The sequence below is a fragment of the Prionailurus viverrinus genome, chromosome A2 (assembly GCF_022837055.1).
Source record: "Prionailurus viverrinus isolate Anna chromosome A2, UM_Priviv_1.0, whole genome shotgun sequence".
NCBI lineage: Eukaryota > Metazoa > Chordata > Mammalia > Carnivora > Felidae > Prionailurus > Prionailurus viverrinus.
Genome location: NC_062562.1, coordinates 11,811,083 through 11,827,447, shown reverse-complemented (window position 1 = coordinate 11,827,447; position 16,365 = coordinate 11,811,083). Strand labels below are relative to the sequence as shown.

The 16,365-nt window shown below is 51.1% G+C and overlaps 1 protein-coding gene across 1 annotated transcript in view; it reads right to left on the bottom strand.

Annotated features, from left to right (window-relative positions):
• Positions 1 to 14,988, bottom strand: part of NWD1 (NACHT and WD repeat domain containing 1) — a 65,911-nt gene extending 50,923 nt beyond the window's left edge. Inside the window, exons 1-4 of the mRNA XM_047849684.1 lie at positions 14,929 to 14,988; positions 10,417 to 10,502; positions 8,807 to 8,923; positions 3,447 to 3,744 (exon numbers count right to left, since the gene is read on the bottom strand). Coding sequence (XP_047705640.1) covers positions 3,447 to 3,744; positions 8,807 to 8,923; positions 10,417 to 10,500 — 499 coding nt within the window. The 5' untranslated portion in view covers positions 10,501 to 10,502; positions 14,929 to 14,988. The remainder of the gene's footprint in view (positions 1 to 3,446; positions 3,745 to 8,806; positions 8,924 to 10,416; positions 10,503 to 14,928) is intronic.
• Between the last annotated feature and the right edge of the window lie 1,377 nt (positions 14,989 to 16,365).

Here is a 16,365-nt window from a genome sequence, read left to right as displayed (position 1 = left end):
TCAACCCCAGCCCGTCTGCTCTGCCACCTGTGGGCTGTGCGACCTTGGTCAACTCACGGCATCTCTCCTGTAACATGGACGCACTAGCTTACCCTTGATGAGGCTGTTGTCGGGAATTTCTACGAAATAGTTGGGAAGCTGAGCACCTTACGCTGAAGCAGCAAAGCCAATCTCAACAGACTGTGGACTGTGCGATCCCATTGTCTAACACCGATGAAGTGACAAATTCTAGAGACAGAGATGGATTAGCGGTTGCCAGGGGCTGGGGGTTGAGGGGAGGGGCGAGTGTGATTCTAGAAGGGGTAGTGGCGGAGACGGGGTGGCTCAGTCGGGTGAGAGTCCGACTCTTGATTTCGGCGTGGGTCACGATCTCGCGGCTCACGAGTTCGGGCCCCGCATCATCTCTGTGCCGACAGCTCAGAGCCTGGAGCCTGCTTCGGATTCTGTGTCTCCCTCTCTCTCTGTCCCTGTCTCTGTCTCTCTCTCAAAAATAAATAAACACATAAAAACTAATAAATCAGCTTAAACAAGTAACAATAAATCAAAGGGTAGTGGGAGGGACCTCTGCAGTGAGGAAACAGTCCTGCGTATTGACCGGGGCAGGTACTCAAAGCTACACAGGTGATACAATTTCTTAGGACAAAAGACATGTGCACACGTGCACACGCATAAATGCACGTCTGTAAAAGTGATGCTTTTCCTGGTTGTCAAAATGTCCACTTCTTGGTCGTCATATCGTACCTTAGTTTTGCAAGGTGTTAACTTTGGGGGAAACTGGGTAATGGATCCAGGGCGCTACTTCCTGCCTTTTTTTTTTTTTTTGCAACTTCCTGTGGCTCTCTACTTCAAAATAAAAAAGATGGAAAGAGGAAAGCTGCGCAAGGTGCCTGGAAATATGCTGGGAAGACGCTGGCGTGAACATGCATTTGTGTTTTCTGCTACTTTCAAGGAGTTTCTATTCATTCTTTCAAGCGGAGATTCCTTAAAAAAAATTTTTTAATGTTTATTTTGAAGGGAGGGAGAGCACAAGTGGGGGGAAAGGAAGAGAGAGAGGGAGAGAGAGAATCCCAAGCAGGCTCTGAGCTGTGAGCACAGAGCCAGATGCAGGGCTCCATCTCATGAGCTACGAGATCATGACCTGAGCTGAAAACCGAGAGTTGGACGCTTAACCGACTGAGCCACCCAGGCACCCACCCCTCAAATGGAAATTCTTAATGGGCTAGGTTTGACTGAATGAGATCATGGCTGGGGGGAGACCAGGGGACAAGATCCCCACCACAGTTCTGTAATGTACTACCTCTGACTAGTTCCATTTTACAGATGAGGAAACTGAGGCTGCGCACCTGCTAGAAGTCGATACAGCTGGGAAAGGACAAGGCTGAACCGCAAGTCCGGGCCCACCCTGAAGCAGAGACCCCAGACGCTGATTACAGTCCCAATGGCAGATATCTCTATGAAAGCAATTAGCGTATTTGTCTTTGAGTCATAAAGCAAGCGATAGCCACACAGTAAATGCTCAATAAACAGTAGCCATTAACATTATTATTCACATAAATGGCGTATTCAAAATTGATACGTCATTGCTAGTCTTAACTAAAGTATCAGGTTAGCATCACCTGTGATGTCAGGTGGGCATCAGGTACCCCTGATATGATGGGATAGGGGGATAGGTTTCCTTCCAGAAACCGATAGCCCCCGTCTAACCACGAGAAAACACCAGACAAGCCCAGATTGAGGGGCATTCTGCAAAAGATGTGGCCAGCGCTCCTCACAATGGTCAAAGTCATCAAAAACAAGGAAAGGCTGAGAAACTGTCACAGTCCAGAGGAAACTGACATGTGACACGTGTCCCTGGACGGGATCCTGGGACAGAAAAACATTGATGGGAAAACCGAGGAAATCTACATAAAGTCTGGAGACTAGCTAATCATCATGTACCGATGTTAACTTCTTAATTCCTGAAAATGTACTGTGGTCACATAAGATGTTAACTTATCTGTGTGAAGAACATGCAGAGACTCTGTACTATTTCTGTAGCTTTATAACACTGTAATTTTCCTGAAAATCTAAAATTACACCCATATTAAAAGTTTATTTTCAAGGGGCGCCTGCATGGCTCGGTTGGTTAAGTGTCCAACCGTTGATCTCAGCTCAGGTCATGATCTCGGCTCGTGGGTTTGAGCCCTGAATGGGGGGCTCTGCACTGACAGCATGGAGGCTGCTTGGGGTTCTCTTTCCTCCTCTCTCTCTGCCCCTACCTGACTCTCTCTCTCTCTTTCAAAATAAATAAATAAACTTAAAAAAAAGTTTATTTTTAAAAATGGACATGTCATTACTAGAATTAATATAATATATTGTCATCAATATATTTTAGTAAAATTAAAATACCGTTAACATAAATTACTATATTCAATATATTTAAACAAATCAATATATTTAATACGTTCATAATATAATTCCACATATTTAAATTTTTTAATGTTTTATTTATTTTTGAGAGAGAGAGAGACAGAGCATGAGCAGGGGAGGGGCAGAGAGAGAGGGAGACACAGAATCGGAAGCAGGCTCCAGGCTCCCAGCCGTCAGCACAGAGCCCGACGTGGGGCTCGAACCCACGGACCGCGAGATCGTGACCTGAGCCGAAGTCAGACGCTTAACTGACTGAGCCACCCGGGCGCCCCTAAATCCATATATTTAATATGTGGATAAAATGAGTTCATGTTTTTAATATTTTTAGTACGAGAAATTGACATGCTTAATAGTCGTGGTGCTGTAAATGGACACATCTGACCTGTGAATGATAATAAAACCTGTTTCTTGCTGACAGCAAACAGCGGGGAAATGGCTTGTAAAAACGTTACATTTTTACAAAAACCTTCCTGGTAGCCAGTGCAGAGTATAGAAGAACCAGAGGGGGAGGCTAGAGGTGGGAAGTAAGGGGCCAACTGGGAGCGGGGCGATAGACTCGGGTCAAATCTCTATCCCCCACCTCAGGCAAAGGAGACCCCTTCCTGTGCCTCGGTTTCTAGCTCTGAGGCAGGCGTAGGGGGGCTGGAGGACCCAGTCTCCCCAGCAGGGGCTGGCTGTTGGGCTAAAATTAGGTGATCCACAGTTTCACATCTTCCAGGACTATCTGGGTTCAGCCCTGAAAGTCTCGGACACACCAGGATAGCAAGTCATTTCAGAAGCCTTCCCCCAGAGCCAGGAGCCTCCCTGGGAGAAGGAGCTGGAGGAGGAGAAGAAAGGAGGGTCCCAAGAGGCAGAGAATTAACCAGAACATGGCTGCACTCTTGGATCAGTCAAATAACCCCTTCCAGAACCAGGGATCCAGGAGTTAGGCTGGTTTGACATTTACAGAGGTACGGGCTGTGGTGTTGGGACAATGAGCACATTTGAACATGGGGCATCTCCTGTGGACCCTGAGGGGGGCGTCCCAGTGGCCTCACCTGACCAGTGATAACGATGCCACTGCTCCTGGGTGATGAGGCCCAGCCTCCGGGCCTCCTGGGCTCCAGAGCGTAGCACTGAGGTCAGCGTGGCCTCTTCGGGCCCACAGGCCTCCGAGGTGCCCGGGGCCTGCAGCAGATAGGTAGGGGGCACGGCGTTCTCGTCCCTCCGAAAGTGTTGAGCTACCAACTCCAGGTCGTGTGGCTTGGAGGTCAGCTGGGCCCTCAGAGCCTCCCACTCCTTCTCCTCGATCAGTGTGGGGACTGGACAGGGGCCGTACTGGTCACCGAGAAGGGCCTGGCAGAGAGAGGGGCACGCGTTCAACCCTCGGCATGGGCACTTAGCTCGGTGGCCCTGAGTGAGACACTCTGAGCCCCCCAAGATGGGCCTGGCTGGCTGTGGTGCCACGGTGATAAGTCCAGTAAGAGGTGCAGGCAGAGCCTTAGAGCACCTGCACGTGAAGGTACCTGAGACGTGGGACATCAGCAGGTAAATTTTGAATCTGATCCCGTGTCAGCCATCTTGGAATCTTTTCCTGGAAAACCTTCTGTGGGGGGTGCCCGGGTGGCTCAGTCGGTTAAGCACCCGACTCTTGATTTCGGCTCAGGTCGTGATCTTACGGTTTGTGGGACCGAGCCCCGTGTCAGGCTCTGCACTGACAGCATAGAGGCTGCTGGCGATTCTCTCTCTCGCTCCCTCACTCTCTGCCTCTCTCCCGCTCACACACTCTTTCAATCTCTCTCAAAATTAATGAATAAACATTAAAAAAGAAAGAAAACCCTCTGTGGAAGCTAAACAATGGCCCCCAAAGATATCCAACCCTAATCCCTGGACCCTGTGAATGCACCTTGTATGGAAAAGGGCTGTGATGGTTAATTTCAGGTGTCAGTTTGACTGGGCTAAGGGATACCCAGATAGCTGGTCAAATACGATTTCTGAGTGTGTCCGGGGTGGTGGTGTCCCTGGAGGAGACTGAATTGGTGAAACGGGTGAAACAGATGGCCGTCCCCAACACCTCATCCCGTCCACCAAGGGCCCAAATATGACCAATAAAAAAAAAAAAAAAGGAGGAAAGGTTTCCCTCTCTCTGCCTGAGCTGAGACATCCTTCTTCCCCTGCCTGTAGACATTGGTTCCCATGCTTTTGGACTCAGATCATGACTTGGAATCTTCAGCCCCCTGATTCTCAGGCCGCGGGCCGACAACTGAATTACGCCGCCTGCTTTTCTGGTTCGCCAGCTTGCAAATGGCAGATGGCAGGACTTCTTGGCCTCCACGACAGTGTGAGCCAGTTCTAATAAATCTCCTCTTATGTGTATCTCTCTATATCCTATCGGTTCCATTTGTCTGGAGGACGGTGGCGAACACAAAGGGCTTTGTAGATGTGAGTAAGTTAAGGATTTTGAGCTGGGGAGATTTTCCTGGATTACCGGGGCCCCAAGTGTGATTCCAGGAGTCCTTATAAGAGACAGGCAGAGAGAGAGAAAACTACAGCTTCTTATAGGTTGGCCCTGGCTTGCCCCAGAAATAGAGCCGTGACAAAAGCTAAGATCTCCGTCGGCCCTGCCCAAAATCTCATGCTATGATGTGGTCCTGGGGGCAGATGGGTCTCAAGCGTGCAGGGTGGATCCTGTCTTTATTTAGAATTCAGGATTGAGCTGCAGAGCAAAACACAAGGAAGAGTGCGCTGGGCAGAGCCCCTTGCAACCAGAGGGAACAGCATGTGCAAAGGCCCTGTGGCAGGAAGTGTGGTAAAGAGCCCAGAGAAGGAAAGCTGGGGTTGGGGAGGTACTTGAAATACCAACAAAGAGGGGCAGTGGTAAAACATAAGGCCATCCCTGTGGGCAAGATTTTGTGGGGAGTGATGTGGCCCTAGGACTTTGGTCCGAATGCTGAGAACCCCAGGAGCCCCTCTTTCTGCCCCAACAGAAGGTGCAAACTGCAATGCTAGAGAATTAGGCTAGAGGAGGCCTAGGCCCTCGAGCCTCAAGTCTTGAGTTTCCTCATCATAAAATGGAAGCAGTCACCACCCCCCCCTTCACTGAGTTGTACCAGAATATTCCAGGCATGTGCACCCAGGAAACCTGGATAAATGGAGTCTGTGATGGAGGGAGGTTGAACGGGAGCCCACTCTCCAGGGGACTTTCCCGCAGTGCCAGCCTTGGAGCAGTGAGAGAAGTTGGAGACGCCGGCCAGCCACAAACCACCGATCCTAGGAAGGAGGCAGAGGGTGGAAAATTCTCCTGCCTGAGGGACCAGAGTCAGAACAGGAAGAGCTTGAAGGAAAAAGGCCAGGACCTACCAGGAGCAGCTCTCCGGAGCTGCTGTGCTGGAGCTGCTGGTGGCCCAGGAGAACTAAGCCTCTAAAGCAAGTACCACGGGGAGTTGACTCCTGCTATTCGTGCTGCCTAATGACTTATTTGCTAGAGAGACACCTCTCCAAGGGCCCCTGGTGCAGCCCTGATCTCCACGGGAAGACCCCCATGCGAAGCCACTGAAGGAGAATGATGCCGTGACCCTTGGGTGACGGAGGGGAGATGCTCGGTTTGGGAGGAAAGCCGGAAGTGGGTAGAGGTCACCCCGGCGGCCCAAGGATCCCTTCTGGAAGGACGAGCAAGGTCCCTAGGCCGGTTGGGCCTGGGGAAAGCTCAGGGATCATCATCCCGTCCCCCATGCCACCTGGAAGCTGCGTTGTGCTTTTACTGCCTGCACCTGGGGTTGCAAAATCGAATTCCTCCTGGAGTTCTTTTTGCCCCCATCGCCCATTTTTCTTTAGGAAAAAAAAAAAAGTTTTTCTTTTCTTTTCTTTTTTTGAAATGCCACAAAATGATCAATCATCAGGCTCATTTGGAAAACGAAATTGGAAGATTGGTGGAGGGTGGGGAACGTATGAAGAGGGAAGGTAGAGGCCTCCAAACACTAGGATGCATTTTAAGCAACGATAATTAAAGCATCGGGACTCGAAGGGCACAGGCTTCCGCTTATAAGGTAAACAAGTAGCAGGGATGCAGTGAATAGCCTGAGGACCATACTTAACACTGAGGCGTGTGTGTTTGGAAATTGCTAAGAGGGGCGCCCGGGTGGCTCAGTCGGTTAAGCGTCCGACTTCGGCTCAGGTCATGATCTCGCGGTTCGTGAGTTTGAGCCCCGTGTTGGGCTCTATGCCAACAGCTCAGAGCCTGGAGCCTGCTTCAGATTCTGTCTCCCTCTCTCTCTGCCCCTTCCCCATGCTCATTCTCTCTCTCTCTCTCTCTCTCAAAAATAAACATTAAAAAAACTTTTTTTAATTTAAAAAATTGAAAAAAAAAGAAAGTTGCTAAGAGAGTAGATCCTACAAGTTCTCATCACAAGGATAAATAAACCATTTTTTTCTTTTTCTTTTTTTGTATCTATATAAGATGATGGATATTAATTAAACTTATTATGATCATCATTTTACAATTTGTGTAAGTCAAGTCATTAATGCTGTACGTCTGAAACTTACACAATGCTGGATGGCAGAAAATATCTCAATAAAACAGGAGAAGAAAAAAAAAAAAGCAGAACCAACATACAAAGAAAGGTATAGAGCAAAAGATTGAAAATGCAAGCCGGACCGTCCACATGAAACTTAACACATAATAAAGAAAGCTTCTCATATGTGTCGGCCAGGTCTTACTTAGTTTCTTTTAGGGAGATCGAATCTCTAAGGCAACACTAGAAACTCCGCCAATGTTGGAAGTATGCTCCTCTGTGTTGTCCAATATGGTGGCCAGCCACCCCATGTGGCTACTAAGCCACTGCAACGCGGCCAGTGGGACTGAGGGACTGAAATTTTAATTCGACTCAATTTTAATTTCTTTTTTTTTTTGAATATTTATTTTTGAGAGAGAGAGAGAGAGAGAGAGAGAGAGAGTGGGGGAGGGGCAGAGAGAGTAGGAGACACAGAATCCGAAGCAGGCTCCAGGCTCTGAGCTGTCAGCACAGAACCTGACGTGGGACTCGAACTCATGAACTGTGAGATCATGCTTGGGGCCGAAGTCAGACGCCTAACCCACTGAGCCACCCAGGTGCCCCAATTTTAATTTCTTCACCTTAAAGTTTGCGGCATGTGGATCATGGTTACCGCCCTAGACAGTGCCATTCTAAAGCCAAGCAGGTCTCATACATTTCTCTTTATTTCCCTAGAAAACAGTTTTTATTTCATTGTATTTAATTATTATTTTTTTAAGTAGGCTCACATGGAGCCCAGCGTAAGGTTTGAGCTCACAACCCTGAGGTCAAGACCTGAGCTGAGATCAAGCGTCAGCTGCTTAACTGACTGAGCCACCCAGGCGCCCCCAGAAAACAGCTTTAATAATGGGGACCACCCTCACCTACATTCTCCTTTATCTCCAGGAGAGGTTCCAGAGGATTTTTCTGGAATTGTTCAAAGCTTCTTTGTGACTAAGATGTCTTGGGCAAGACTTTTCCCCTCTTTACCTTTTAGGACAGAGGTCAACAAACTTTTTCTGTAAAGGGTCAGATAGTCAATCTTTTCAGCTTTGCAGACCAGGTGGCCTCTGTCACAAGTATTCAGCTCTCTGTTCGCAGCTGGAAAGTGGCCCTGGATGCTACGCAAAGGAAGGAGTGTGGCTGAGCGCCAATAAAGTTTTATTTACAAAAGCAGGCAATGGGCCGGATTTGCCCCCTAGGCTGTAGTTGGCCGACCCCTGCTCTAGGATTTGAGAGCTCAAATGTCGTCTTTAATGTATCTGGAACGTGCCGGTGTGATAAATCAGGACCGTGGAATAACATTTGCCGATTGTAGCCTAAACCACTAATCGTGAGCTGGGGTTTATTTCAGTGACAGAGAGGGTGCTGTTGGGATGGGTGGAGAGAAAATTCCCTGGAACATGGAAAAATTGACCCCACCTGGCATGGGAAGAAGTTTTCCCAGAGGCAGGCTCTAGATGGCGCCCCAGAGGCCATTCCCAACACCATGAGGCACAGAGGAGAAAAAAATTCCCGACATCCTGTGGGTTTCCATCCTCTGTATGGTTTTCCAGGGTCCCCAGATTCCACACACAAAAGTGCATGAGTTGGGAAAGCTGCGGGGAAGGTCCAGAGCAAATCCCAAGGTTCTTCTGGGCTCCAACCCTCTGCTCTCCAACTCACCTGCTGCTTCCACTTGGCTGCTAATGTCTGCATCCCAGCTAGCTCTGTGGAAGATGAGTACTGTGATCGATTAGCAATGTCTGCCGTGGGCAGGCTATGGAAATTGGGTACTAGAGCAGAAGTACCATCTCTCCTCCACTGATGGGTTTGGCTAGTGAGCAGGGGCCACATACTGCTGCTGGAATGAGAAGTAAGCACCAACCCATCCCTCCCAAGAGACTCACAACAAAAGCCGGCCCTGTGGATGTTTTCCGACACCGGTCGAGTTCCTCCAAGCAGAGTTCTGTGGTCATGTGCTCAGTGGCCTCAGTGTTCCGAATACCCCACCTCAGATCGACAACCTGGAGATCACAAGCGTGGGTTTGTCAGGGAGGTGGCAGAGTGGGTGAGTTTTTTTTTCAATTCCCTTTGACAAAGGCATAAAGTTTCTTTCAATAATTTTTGACAGTCTCACCCCAAAGGGGGATGTACGAATTGAAAGAACTTGAATGAAGCCCGTAACCCCAGTGTAACCAGGAGAAAGACATCAGACAGACCCAGATGGGGGGCATCCGGCAGGATGGCCGGCCAGTCATGAGGACATGTCCACACTTGTTCTCAGAACTTTCTTTGCAACGAAGGGTATTTAGTTTGGCCGACATCGAACTTGGCAGGATCTCCCTAGCAACCGCACGCTTGAGGTCCACTTTTGCCTGCTTGCCTGAGGGGGGCCGGGGGGGAATGGTTCAATTCGGGTAGCAAAGCCAAGCCAGCAAAGGCTGCGATAGGGAGGCAGGGGGGGCGGGGAATGGGACTCAGAATGTTCCTCCCTCCCTAACTTCTTTTTTTTTTTTTTTTTTTTTAATTTTTTTTTTTAACGTTTTTATTTATTTTCCTTTTTTTTTTTTTTTTTTAATTTTTTTTTTTTAACGTTTTTATTTATACCTCCCTAACTTCTTTTGGCCAGAGGGAAAGACGCAGAAATTCCTAACGAACTGGAACACGAGGATAAAAGGACGCTAGTGTTGAATGTGTCTGAATGCAGAGGGGGAAAAGGGACAGCCACCAGGCTTGGGCAAGAGCCTTCCGCGCTGCGGGCCGCTGTCTCCCACCCCGGCATCGACGCTGTTTACAGCGTTTGTCACATAGCACCTGCCTGGACATGAAAGGCCCTTCATCAGTTCTCAGCGTGTGTGTTTTCCTTTTTAGAGCCTCTGCCATTGAGCTGTGTCTCATGATCCATGGCAGGCAGAGTCCCAGCACCGTTTCTTTCTTAGTGACATATAAACCATGGTGTGTTTATATATAATCGAGAGGGCCTTTGATGTGACGGATCGCTGTCACAAATGGCAAGGAGTCAGTGTCAACTCCAAAGACGCTCTGTTGGTAATATGTGAGTAGCAACGTTCCCACCCCCGGATTGGTGCTAAGAGTCATAGGGGACTCTGTTTGGGGTCTGCAGTGACCGTGCCTGGCAGGCACACCATTATTGCTTCCGAAAAAGGCCCAGCCCACTCCCGTGTGCCCCCCAAACACCCCACGGTCCTCTTAGACTCCCCCTGAAGCTGTCCCAGCGCAGGGAGGGCCAGGAGGGCAGGGCAGACCGACACCAAAAGGCAGTAAAGGGACATGCCCAGGGAGCAGGGTCCCAGGGCACTGCCACACCTCCTGCTCTAACCACAGTGCCTGTGGCTACAATCCCTCCCCCTGCCTGTTTAGAGGACTTCCATTGCCACGGGGTACATCACCCCCGTGGAGCTCCCCGGAGCAAAAGGTCCTATGTGGCAGCCTGGGTGGCACAGCTCTGTTCCCTAATTTCAGTGCGGGGAAACTGAGGCAGGGAGGGGGCAATTACCTCGAACATCAGACCGTGCTTTTGGCAGAAGTTCTGCACTTTGGGGTAGGCGGTGCTCTGTAGGGCTTCTCTCTCGGCATCCATATCTGCAAGGAAGAGCACAGAGGACATCAGTTGGAGGAACCCAGGACCCTTTCTTGCCCCACGGCTGTGCTTTCAGCCTCCTTTGCCCCCACTAAGGCTGGGGCCCCACGGGGCAAATTAAAAGATACAAAAATGCGCGAGGCAGGGGCGCCTGGGTGGCTCAGTCGGTTACGCGGCCGACTCTTGGTTCTGGCTCAGGTCATGATCTCGTAGTTCGTGAGTTCAAGCCCTGCGTCGGGCTCTGGGTGCTGACAGTGCGGAGCCTGTCTCCCTCTCTGGGAGGGATTCTCTGTCTCCCAATCTCTCTCCGCCCCTCCTCGGTTCATGCTCTCTCTCCCTCTCTGTCTCTCTCTCTGAAAATAAATAAAGAAACATTAAAAAAATAATAATAATAGACATGAGGCAAACCAAAGAGGGACTTTCCTGGTCTTAGTGCTAAAAATCCCACATCCCAGGAAACCCCTCTGTCTCCGCTAACCAGAATGATTGGTCCCCCAGCCTGGGGTCGCTAGATTAAAAACAGGATGCCCAGCTGAATTTGTGCTTCAGTAAACCGTGAAAAACTTAATAGCTCAAGTATATCTTGTTCCTTGCACTGTTTGGGTACAGGTACACATGGGATAAACCCAGTCAAATCTGCATTTCAGATACACAACGAATAATCTGTTAGCCTAAGTCTGTCCCATGTCACGCACTATTTGGGAAATACCTACACTGGAGGATTATTCACGGTGTATCTGAAATGCACATTTCACTGGTGTCCTGGTTTTTCGCTTTTGCTAGACTCCGGCAGCCCTACCGAGGGTAAAACCTGGACCCTGAGACCTTTCGGTGCCCCTGACTTCACTGTGCGGTCTGAAGCCAAGGGGCAGGCCATCCTCAGTTTCCCGCTCTGTAAAATGGGGGTGATGCTTCTACCTTGCAAGGCTGCGAGCTGCCCAAAGTCAAGCGCCTCTGCTCATCTTGGTCATGGCTGGTTTCTTAGCACTCGACCCAAGTGCTTAGTAGGCGTTGGTCGAGCTATTGAATCTTACAAGTAAAAGCACCTTGTGCGAGACAGATGTTGAAGAAACATTGGTCCTCTCCACCTGGTCAGGGGGAGGTCATTGGAGTGTTCAGGGAAGGGCTCCCAAAGCCACTGGCATGAAGAGGTTGCCCAATCCCTGGGTGTCAGTCTTGGATCTGCCTCCTACCCCATGGCCTTCCCGTGCCTGTCTAATCCTTTCCACGGGTCATTTACATCTGCCCACGGAGGATTTATTAGGAAGTTGCTTTCTGCTTAGAACCTTGCTAAGCATCCGGGGCACAGTGACAAGCAAGACATACATGGATGACGCAGTCCTACTGGCTGGGGGGGGGGGGGGGCGTGGGGGGCGACTGCTAAAATCTCCAGGAATCTTTGTAAACCAGTCGTTAACGTGGCCATCATGAAAAATCCAATGATCTAAACTTACGATGGAAAGAGCAGAGACGGCAAATCCTCAAAACTCATCCCTTCCTAATTTTTAAGTTTATTTTTATTTATTTTGAGGGAGAGATAGAGAGCAAGCGGGGGAGGGGGCAGAGAGAGAGAGAATCCCAAGCAGGCTCCGCACCCGCTCAGCGCAGAGCCCGACGCGGGGCTGGAACGCACGAGCCGTGAGGTCATGACCTGAGCTGAAATCAGGGGTCAGGCGCTTAACGAACTTCCTAATTATTTTTTGGCATTTGGCTGTGAGCTCTGTTCTTGCATTTGGTCCTGGCTATTGATTTTGTATCGGGGAAATCTTAGAGAACGGCGAATGACTGCCACATCTCTGCCTGACTCTGCGTTCAGAGAAGTCACGGCGGCGACTGGAAATTGACCCGGCGGGAGGAGTCACACAATGGAAATTGGCGGACAGCACAAATCGGTGGTGCTTTTGGTTTCATGTCGTCTTGTTTAGATTTGGGGGGGCACGGGCTATTAAATATTTGCCAACACGCTACTTTACGTAGTCTTTGCCCCCACAGAGCTCACGGCTCTGCTTAGGGAAGCCACCCATTAAATAAGCACAGAAATGACTCTGGTTTATGGGGCCTGGGGCTTCCAGGGTTCCAAGACCCGTTGGAGCCCAGCGTGACTACAGCATGTGGACGTGGGGAAGGGCCATATAAGATCAAGACGGGAGGTGAGGAGAGTCGGGTCATGCAAGTCTTGGGGGCGGTGGCAAGGCTCTTACACTTTTAATTTTTTTTCTGATTTTTTTTAATGCTTGTTTATTTTCGAGAGAGAGAGAGAGAGAGAGAGAGAGAGAGAGAGACACAGAGCGCACACGGGGGAGGGGCAGAGAGCGAGGGAGACCCAGAGTCCAAAGCAGGCTCCAGGCTCTGAGCTGTCAGCGCAGAGCCCGACGCGGGGCTCGAACCCTCGAACCGCGAGATCGTGACCGGAGCCGAAGTCGGACGCTCAACCGACTGAGCCACCCAGGCGCCCCTCTTAACACTTTTGAAGCCTGGCACACAGCGCGTCGTACCTTCATCATAAATGTTAGTTGCAATAAGATTTGCCACTCGGAGCAAGCCTGTCAAGTCAGGGTCTCAGCCTGGATTATCGAGGAGGAAACAGAGGGTCTAGGAGGCTCCTTCTCATTGGTTCCCACGTGGGCCGCTGGCCAGGCTGCATTCTTATCCAGGTCTCCTAGAGGAGCCCTCCAGCCAGGCCCTGGCCACCTCGCCCCTCCCCAAGAGTACCTGCTTGCCTCTAGCCCCCCAGCCTTTCCCGGCCCTTTACCTGAGATCGCGGCGCTGATGAAGACGGCCACACTGCTGGACCGAGGCGCCGGGAGGGGGCCTGCCAGACCCTGGAGAAGCCGCCGGCGGGTGCCCGGGCTGAGGGGACCCACGCTCATGCTGCCTGTCTGCCTGGATGACCCTTCCCCAGGGAAGGGCCTGGGATTCAGAGACCTCAAGCCGGAGGCCAGGTGGCCTTCTTGGGAGGACAGCCGGGCAGGGCCATCTGGAGAGGGGTATCGGTCTCACCCCCTCAGCGCCCCGCAGCCCCCCCCCCCGTCCCCTCCGGCCCCCCTGGGGAGCTGAAGCCGCCTCTGCTCGGTCTGCAAGCACTAATGGGGAGACGGCGGCCCCTGGATGTGGTTGGCTCCTCCAGGCACTGGAATCTTTTGCCCCTCAACCAGCTGGTTCCTCACCCCAAGAGCTCAGCAGTCACCACGGCAACTATGGTTTCCTGGAGCCCAGCATGGGGACCTGGGGACCAGCCAGCCTCTGGAACACCTAGGTCCCCTGGGGCTCCGTGAAAGTTGAGCCTGGGCCCAGGTGTGCAGAGGGAAACTGTCAGGGGCTGGGAGCCCTGCCGGTCCTGGCTGGTCAGGCCAGAAGGACAAACACTGAGTGGAACCCCCACCTCATCCTGCGCTCACTGTCCCCTCCAAAGAGGTCTGGGCGCTGGGTGTACCGCTTAAACAAGCAGTTCTCAACTGGGGAATATTCTGCTTCTCAGGAGACACTTGCAATGCCTGGAGACATTTTGGTTGTCACGGCCGGGGGGAGGTGGGGGCTGCTGGTGCCCAGTGGGCAGAGACGAGGGACATCACTCAGCACCCTAGATAGAATGCACACGACAGCCCCCGCCAGAGAAAATGATCTGTTCCCCCAATGTCAGCAGTGCCGAGAACCTGAGAAATCAGCTTTAAATCCACTCTAGCCAGATCTCCTCGCCTGCGGGAGGCGTGGAGACAGCTCTCGCAGATAAGAAGGGAGACTAGCACGTCTCCAGGGGCGGCTCAGGACCGGCCCATATCAAACTGAGATGTGCTCTTTGAAATAATCAAAAAAAACCCCACCGCTTGTGACAACATGTGAGTAGACCTTGAGGGCGTTGTGCTAAGTGAAATAAGCCAGACAGAGAAAGACAAGTGCCGTTAAGATCTCACTTCTATGTGGAATCTAAAAAAAGCCAAACTCCCAGAAACAGAGAGACGGTTAGGGGGGAAAGGGGGTGGGGGGAATGGGGTGCTGTCAGTCAAAAGATTACAAACTTCCAGTTAGAAGACGAGTAAGACCGACCTAGGGAATCTAATGCACAGCACGGTGATTACAGTGAATAATACTGTATTATATACTTGAAAGTTGCCAACAGCATAGGTCTTGAAGGCGCTCACCACTAAAAAGAAACAGTAATTATGTGCATGCTGGAGGTGTTACCTAACGTTACTGCGGTAACCATCGTGCAAGATACAAGTGCATCAAAATCAACACGTCAGGCACCTTAAACTTACACGGTGTTATAACGCTGATGATCTGTCAATAAAGCTGGGGGGAAAGATTAACCAAAAACATGGCCTCTAGGACCAGGGAAAGACCTTCTCATTATTGAAAACGCCCTGGTGATCTGAGTCCTGCCCACCCACCTCTCGATATTAACAAACCACAGGCAGAAGGAACGTATACCTGGGAGTCCATGGGTCTGGTTGGAATGCTTGTCCGTCCATCGCTGTCCTGGAGAAGTTAAGCAAGTGGCCTCTTTCCTGGGACACTGGCCGCACCATCCGTGAAGTGGGAGTGACAGCTACTCGAAGGCGAGCTGGGGTGAGGAGAGAGAGGCAGTCCACTCGGGATAGCACACAAGGAAGCGTGATGCGCCTGAAAAGCAAAACGAATGCCCAACGTACCCGTGATGCACCCGACGCGAGCAAGGCATTTGGGTGCTTGAACGTCCAGTCCCCGCTCCCCTTACGGGCGTTTCAGAAATTCTGGTATCGGTTCAACCAAACAGCCGGAGCTTTTGCAGTATCTTTTCCTCTCTGCCTCAACTTCCCTTCTCTGCCTTGTCCACTTAGGAGAAGAGTCTGCCTTTCAGGGGTCCCCGAGACCACCCTCAGATGTGAGGGTTTGCTAGAAGCACTCACAGAATTCGGAAAAGCTGTTCTCATGGTTATGGGGCAGCACAATGAAAGGACACGGATCAAGGTCAGCCAAGGAAAGAGGCGTGCAGGGCAGCATCCAAGGGACACCAGGCTCGGGCCTCCAGTGTCCGCCCCCAGCAGAGCTGTGAGAGTGGCGCTTAACTCTCACGGCGACGACGTGTGACAGCAGGCTCGGAGGGTTGCCAGCCTGGGAAGTGCAGCTGAGCCTAGGTGCCCAGGTTTTTACTGGGCATCGGTCACACAGACATGGCTGACCTCCAGAGCCCCTCCAGAGCTGGCGCCACGTGACCCAAGGCCCCCCACCAGAAATCGCATCATTAGCACAGACTCTCTGGTATATTCCAAGGCCCCCAGATGAACAAACACACCCCCATCAGGCAAGACGTTCCAAGGGCCTAGAGGCCACTTCTTGGGAGCCGGTCAAGGGCCAAACCTTTCATGTCCAGAATGTGGACAACCCAGGCCTGTTGAATTAACTTTTCCTGCACAGACCTGAAAAATGTTATAACATAATTGACTGTCACCATCTCACAAATGAGGAAAACTGAGGAGCAGAGCAAGAACTTTTTCACTAGCCTGGAAGGGTCCGGTCGGGGAGTGAGTGTTGGTCTGGTCCCTTCTCCTCCAGGGACCCTCAGAGCCAGCCTGGCCATCCAGCCACCTTCCCATGACTCACCCAGGCCCCAGCTCTGGACCCCAGGGTCCATCTAGATTTGTCCCTATCACCTCCTCACCAATCCCCTGACCTTGAATTTGCCTCCCCCAAATCTCTGTTCCTTCCTCCATTCATCTCAGTCTCCAATAGGCCCCTTGGACTCTACCCCACCCCAGCATATGGCCTTGTGCCCTTACTTACCACCTCCTCACATCTACAGGAGTATTGGAAGGTTTTGACCTTTACCCTCACACTAGGCTTTCTTTCTATTCCTGGAGCCCAGACTTTTGCAACATCAGCACTACT